The sequence below is a fragment of the Coffea arabica genome, chromosome 4e (genome assembly GCF_036785885.1).
Source record: "Coffea arabica cultivar ET-39 chromosome 4e, Coffea Arabica ET-39 HiFi, whole genome shotgun sequence".
Taxonomy (NCBI): Eukaryota; Viridiplantae; Streptophyta; class Magnoliopsida; order Gentianales; family Rubiaceae; genus Coffea; species Coffea arabica.
Genome location: NC_092317.1, coordinates 16,698,227 through 16,706,070, shown reverse-complemented (window position 1 = coordinate 16,706,070; position 7,844 = coordinate 16,698,227). Strand labels below are relative to the sequence as shown.

Sequence of the window (7,844 nt, the reverse complement as noted above, 5' to 3'; positions counted from 1 at the left end):
ATCTGCCTACCGGACGTCCGACACCACCAACGGCTAGTTGACTCTTCAACTGCTTTCTATCCGTTGACAGCATTTATTGGAGTACTTTTTGGTCTCTTATAAATAGAAAAAGTCAACCACTTCAGAATCACTTTTGCACATTGAGACTACATCAGATCTTGAGTGATTCAAGTATGAGAATACTCCAAAAAGAAGATTTGTACTCTTAGTTGTGCAATTTTCAATAAGCTTTTCAAGTGTGTTTCAATTTCTTCAATAGTGTAGCTTTGTGAGGGTTATTCGAGTGATTGTAAAACTTTCCTACTTGATCAAGTGAGACTTGAGGCAAGGAGGAAGTGATCCTTCCTTTGTACACAAGAGATTGATTGTAAGTTGATCAACTTGAAGAAACTTGCTATATAAAGTGATATTCAAACTCAAGTCGAGTTTGAAACTTGGTTTGCTATTCCATCTTTTTACTTACTGTCTTGCAACATAAACTGCCTATTTCTTCTACTCACAATCACTTCTGTTCATTCATTAATTGTTCCTTTGTGAGGTCCTTTAGAAAAAGAGGGCAAGTTAGTGAAAAAGTGACTCACATCTTGGCCAATTTTTAAATCACCTAATTCATCCCCTCTTAGGTTGTCTTCGATCCTTATACTGAGTCAGTTTATTCAAGAGTTCGATAACTTGACACCCGATAAGATACAATGGATTTTGGATTGAACAAAAATTAGAGATCCGATTTTCATGACTATTCAACACAGTTTTATCCCCCTAACAAGCACCAATGGATTGGTCGCATATGTTCCGCAACGAGTCATGAGACAATTTGGGTATCCACAAAGAATTTCGATGATACAAGAAATTGAAAATATCAGATTCAACACAGTTGCTGAGAGTTGGAGGGTGGTATTGGAAGCTTGAAAAAATCTTCGTAGTTAGGAGAACCTACACTTGGATCAAATCAACAAATTGGAACCTAAGGTCATTTCAGAACATAAGAAGTGGATCAAATTGATAATAGAACAAGCAAGAGAAAAGTCACAGTCTGCTCCCACTAGCCCTGAAGAGTAGATAGACAAGTTGAAGAAAGAGCTCGAGAATTACCAATTATAACTTATAGTAGCCGACCATACCTTGACAATCAAAGAGAGAGACAAGAAAAATTGAAAAGTTGGAGAGAGCACGAGATGCATTTGAGAAAATGCAAGAAGAAATTCGGAAGCTTAGTATAGAAAATTCTAGAGAGTCTTAACATATACTAATTTTGCAAAACATGAGGATTTTGTAAAAATGGTCAGGCAAACCATCAATGAAACTGTAAAAAATGATTGAACTTGTCAGTATTTAATGAGAATTTCTATTTTAATTTTTACATTCACTTACAGGTTTGAAATTGAGATTTTACCCCAAAGGTATTGCATTATGTTAAGCCGACCCTTGCGTAAAAAGGGCTCCCCCATAGGACATGCTTCCGAATTATTTAAATATCTACTAACTCATGTCTTTTTCCTTTTTCTTGAATAAATTATAGCAATTTGACAGAAAATCCATTCTTGAATCTGTTTTTTTCTCTACTATCATGTATTCTTCACAATAGTTACCCGTAGAACCCCCATCATCACCAGGTCCCCAAGTGGAGTTTTGAGGCAACGTGTAAACATGAGTTCAATGCCAGAAGCTTCAGATAGATCTGCCTTAGTTGTGTCATCGATTTGACTGCTTTAGGAGCTCAGTTAAGTGAAGTGTTTGGTAAGTTTAATGAATTGAGTGATGAAATGACTGCACAAATTGCGGTGGTGTCACGAATGACCAAGAACCTGTTGATAATCACCTACCTGTACAAGACCATCAACCGTCTCACACATCTAATATCCAAACAACTTTCGTTCCACCCTTCACTAATCCTCAACAATACCTTTACTCGACTGAATCAAGACCTTTTCTATGTGCATCCGAATTACATAATGATGAACCCAACCACTAGTCAAATCCCTCAAACCATTCCGCAAGCTAATCTGAACATTCTTCCCAACCTCCAGGGACACCACCACCATATTACAGAACCCTTTGTGTGGGATACTGCTTTTCAAGGGAAGGTGGCGATGGAGAAACAACCCGTACCTATTGACAAGAACCTGTTGAGAAAGTTGGATCGATTCGACCAATTTATGAAAAAGAATCAAGGATTGGGCAGGCATGGTGGGTTGGACTACGATGAATTGTGTCTTTTTTCCAGATATTTAACTACCGTTGGGATTCAAAACCCCCAAATTCAGCAAGTATGATGGAACTGAAAATCCTAAGACGCATCTCAAAATGTTTGCCAACAAGTTAGGTAAACCCGTGGATGATGAAAATTTGCTTATACGTCTATTTCTGAAAAGTTTGGAGGGAGATACTCTGGATTGGTATTCAAATTTGAAGTTTGAAGAAATCAAAACCTGGTTAGATCTATCAACAGTTTTTGTGAAGTAATATGAATTTAACTGTGAGTTAGCACCGATACGTACAACATTGGAGGGTACGAAAAGAAAGTCGTCGAAAGATCACTAGACCTGCGCAAAGTGATGGAGAAAATTAGTAGCTAAAGTGGAACCTCCTATGACTGAGGAGAAGATTATTTGTACTTTTATCAAGACTCATGATCCACCCTATCTTGAAGAGATCTTTCGCATGACTGGAAGTTCGTTTGCTGCTATCATTAACAAGTTAGAGGAGTATGATGAATTTGTGAAAGTAGAGAAGATTGTTAATGTGTCTGCATTAAAACTACAATTAGATGCTCTGCAGAATCAAAGCAACAATGAAAAAAAGCTCCCGTTTAAGAAGAAAAAGGAAAAATTATTTTTATATGGGATCAAAACCCGTCTTTTAGACCCAGAATCTGAAACTATCCCACCTATTTTGTCCCTTACCTATATTATCCTAAGTCTCAACCAGTCTACTACACTACTACCCAATTCCATCATTCTCGGCCAAATCACTTGAATACCTCACCGTTACTTCAAACCTTACAACCTATCTTTCAAAATCACTCCCATCCCATTTACCATTCCAAACCAACCTTACAAAACAATAACCCCATTCAAAATCCTTTTCAAACCAGCGAAATTCAAACTCAGAAGCAATTTCAAACCTTCACCAACTTGGACCCACCGATTGATCAATTGTATGAGCAATTAAAAGCACCTGAAAAAATTGGCACCGTTCCTCCCAAACTCTATCCCAGAGGCCCTCCTGCCGGTTATGATCCGCAAGCAATCTATGCTTATCATTCTGGAAGTCCAGGTCATACCACTGGCAATTGTTAGGCTCTAAAGCACAAGATTCAAGATATGATTGACTCTGGAGACATCCTTCTTAAAAGAAAGGGAGAACAGGGACCGAATGTTAGTAAGAATCCTTTACCTGAGCATAGGAGCACTATGGGGGTTATCATCGCTGATGAAGATTTTATCGATCCCACTCAGTACATTGTAGATAAAACTGAGGTGTTTGGCGTAATGGAGACTGACCACGCGAAAATGAGAAATTACTGTTTGCTGAAAGTCCATGACTAATGATAATGTTGAGGAAAAGTTGAAATCGCCTGTGTTTGAAAAAGAGGAGCCATTTATAGTAGAAGGGGGGCCTTTCGAGATTGACAATTCCAAAACTCCTTTTATTCTGGATCTACCATCTTTTGAATGGGATGTATCAGAGCCGGTTATCCTTGAATTTCTAAAATAAATACCTGTCAATAACTTGCAAGAGGTGCCATGGAACTACGAAAAGCCTATTTTGTTGATTGGAGATAAAAAATGCTTGAAGGAGAAGGTATGTACTATTACCAGGTGTGGGAGAATTGTGGAAAACCTCAAAATCGATGTTCAATCCAGAGCCAAGGTTAAATCACCAACGACCAAGCCTCTTGTGTCTGAAAATGAAGTTATGAATTTTCTAAAGATGCTAAAGAAAAGTGAATACAAAATAATTGAGCAGTTGGATAGGATGCCTGCTCAGATTTCTTTTTTGAACTTTCTCTTGACCTCCGAGTTACATAGAGAAGCATTACTCAAAATCCTGAATGAGGTTCAAGTGCCTAAAGATATTTTCGTAGATAAATTTTCTAACATTGTGGGAAATGTACTTGTTGCTAATCATATCGCCTTCTCCGATGATGATATAACTGCAAAAGGGATTGGGCATAACAGAGTCTTATATATATCAGTACGCTGCAATGAAAAGCTGTTGTTGAGGGTCTTAGTGGATAATTGGTCAGCGTTGAATATCTGTCAATGGAACACACTCACTAAGTTTGGATTTCTTGACATCAAACTCCGCCGGTCTGCAACTGTGGTTAGAGGATTCGATGGTTCAAGGAGAGAATCTATGGGTGAAACAGATCTGGTATTGGAGATAGACCCTGCTCAATTCTCAGTTACTTGCCAAGTCATAGATTTCTCCAGTGTTTGCAATATTTTACTTGGAAGACCTTGGATACATGTTTCCAATTCAGTGTCATCTTTTCTGCATCAAATGGTGAGGTTTATTGTGAATGATCAGTTAATTACTGTGTTTGCTGAGGATGACTGTACCATGATCGTTGATGCAAAATTCAAAGGTGAAGACAGGAAAAGAACTCGAATTTCATCTCAACATATTGCTGATATTGTCTCCATGGGATGGGTATCCAGATATAAGTCGCTGACTAAATCAGATTTACCAGAGGCTAATATCATGATGGCTAAAAAGATGATTTGAGGCAGATATGAAATAGGAAAAGATCTTGGGTGAAAATTGTAAGAAATTTTGGAACCAATAGAGATCCCGACGGAAAAAGATACATTTGGACTAGAATTTCATCCAACTGCTAAGAATAGAAGAGAAATGCAAGCTCAAAAACAAGTTGAAAAGGAAGTAAGCAAACTGTCTTATATGTCCGACTGCTATAGCACACATTTCCTCGCCCGTCAGAGATGATTCTGTTAGAAAAGGAGGATCCTGTTGAAGAGGTTGAAATGGATTTATCTCAATTATTTGTCAGGGCTATTTGTGATGAAGAGCCATCAGAGAATTCAGAATTTTTACCAATTACCGAAGGAGCTATCCAAAATTGGACTGCTGATTATCTTTCCTCTCGAAGGGAATTTCGATAAATTTAAGGGGATTGTCTTTTGTCTAGATTCATATCCAGATAGGACGGTAGTTTGGATCTTTTGTTAAAAGAAATTATTTTCATTTTTTGAGCCTTTATTTTCGTTTCAGTTAATATAGTTTTGTTCAAGAAAATTACTGAAAAGGAAATAAAGATTTGGGCTATATATGTCTTTAAATAGCAATCATATCTATATGTTTGTCATTTTGTGAAATTTTGATGCATTTTGAATCCAATGAAATGGAAGACTTCTCCTGCATTTTAAATTATTTTCTATTTATTTATTACATATGTTCTATTCTATTTTCAGATGGCCACAAATAAAATTCTTTGACCCTTTAAATGTCACCATTCTGAAATTCAATGGCTGCAACCTCGATATCTCTCATGAACTTGAAATCATGCAATCTGAAATTCAAAATGAGAGCGATACTGAGGAAGAATTTGAGTCCATTTTAAGGAATTTAAAACAGTATGAAAAGAAATCCAGACCGAATTTAGAAGAAACAGAATCATCAATATTGGCACTAAGACGGAGGTTAAAGAAGTTAAAGTCAGCATTCATTTGAATAAGAAACAGAAGGAGGAAATGATTGAATTCTTAATACTATTTCAAGATGTGTTTGCATGGTCATACGATGATATGCCAGGGATCTCTACGAATATAATGGTTCATAAGTTGTCAACTGATCCAAAATTTTCACCTGTAAAGCAGAAGCCATGTAAATTCAAACCAGAAATGAGTCTTAACATAAAGGAACAAATTGTGAAACAATTCAATGCCAAGATAATCATGGTTTCTCATTATTTCATCTGGTTCTCGAATCCTGTGCCAGTGCTTAAGAAATCTGGGGAGGTGCGAGTGTGTGCTGATTACAGAGATTTGAATAAGACCAGTCCGAAAGATGATTTTCTATTGTCAAATATTCATATTCTTTTGAACAATACTGCTGGACACGAGATTGAATCTTTTGGTGATTGTTTTGTTGGGTATCATCAAGTCTTGATGGTAGAAGAAGATAGAGAGAAAACTTCTTTTATTACCCAATGGGGAATATTTTGTTATCGAGTGATATCTTTTGGATTAAAGAATGTTGGGACTACTTATCAGAGTACCATGACTACCTTGTTCCATGACATGATCCATAAAAAAATGAAAGTTTATGTAGATGATATCATAATTAACTCCAAGAAGTTCGAGGGCCATTGGGTTGACTTAAAGAAGTTGTTTGAAAGTTGATAAGGTATAATTTGAAGTTGAACCCCGCAAAATGTGCTTTTGGAGCTCCAGTTGGTAAGTTGTTGGGATTTGTTGTCAGCAAAAAAGGTATAGAGATAGATCCTGTTTAATAAGAGCAATGTAGATATGCCCATTCCAAAAACTCAAAAAGATGTGAAGATTTTCTTGGAAATATCAATTTCATTGGTCAATTCATTGCATAATTAACCTCTACCTGTGAGCCTTGTTCAAATTATTGAAAAAGAATGCGCCGATGGGTTGGAATGAAGACTGTCAGCAAGCTTTTGATAAGATCAAAAATTGCTTGTTAAATCCTCCGGTCTTAATGCCACATCAGTTGGAAAGACCTCTAATTATGTATTTGTCTGTTCTTGATGAAACTGTTGAATGCGTTCTAGGATAGCATTACGAATCTGAGAGGAAGAAACAAGCCATCTATCATCTGAGCAAGAAATTTACAGCATATGAGGCCAACTATTCTTTCCTTGAGAGAAGTTATTGTGCTTTAGAAATTGAGACATTATTTGCTCAGTTATACCACGTACCTGATTTCTCGTTCTGATTCTCTAAAATACCTGTTGGAAAAGTCGATACCCACGGGACGTATGGCTAAGTGGCAAATAACCCTTTTCGAGTTCGACATTATCTTCACAACACAAAAGGCAGTTAAGGGACAAGCCAAAGCAGATCAATTGGCAGAAAATTCAAGAGATGATGATTACCATCCATTATATACCTACTTTCCTGATGAAGAAATTCTATTTATTGGAGCAATTAAGGACATGAGTGAGCAGTATCTTGGATGCAGGCTATTTTTTGACGATGGGTCAAATTCTTTTAGAGTTGGAATTGGAGCAGTTTTAGTGTCGGTTGAAGGAAAACACTATCCTGCTACTGTCAAATTACGATTTTCTTGCACCAACAACATGGTCGAATATGAAACTTGTATTTTTGGATTGAAAATGGCATTGGACATGGAGATCAAGTATCTAATAGCATTCAATGATTCCGATTTATTTATGCACCAGATGCTTAAACAGTGGTTATCTCGGGATTCAAAAATTATGTTGTATCATTGTAGCTTGCTTAACTTGGCCAGCAAATTCAGGAATTTGGAATTTGGACATATTCCCCGCACTCGTAATGCCTTCGCTGATGCTTTAGCTACTCTATCTTCAATGATCCAACATCCAGATGAACTGGTGATTGAACCTATATAGATTCAACTTCAAGATAGGCTAGCGCATTGTCTGGTTATGAAAAGGGTCTTTGATGTTAGCCCCTAGTACAATGATATTAAGGAATTTATGAAAACGGGATCCTACTCTCCTGATGCTAATTCTGTTGCAAAAAGTTTCTTACGCAGAATGTCATCAAGATTCTTCTTGAATGGAGAAGTGCTATACAAGAAAACGTCTGATTTGGGCCTTCTGAGATGCATCAATGAAGAGGAAACCGATTATATGATGACGAAAGTGC

General features: G+C 37.0%; 1 protein-coding gene across 1 annotated transcript; it reads left to right on the top strand.

Annotated features, from left to right (window-relative positions):
• Positions 1–6,970: 6,970 nt before the first annotated feature.
• On the top strand, positions 6,971–7,585 carry LOC140005513 (uncharacterized). Its single transcript, XM_072046516.1, has one exon. It carries the CDS (start codon positions 6,971–6,973, stop codon positions 7,583–7,585), a length of 615 nt encoding a protein of 204 aa, XP_071902617.1.
• Positions 7,586–7,844: the final 259 nt, after the last annotated feature.

Coding starts and splice junctions, on each gene's coding strand:
- LOC140005513 (XM_072046516.1), top strand. CDS start 6,971: ATGGCTAAGTGGCAAATAACCCTTTTCGAGTTCGACATTATCTTCACA.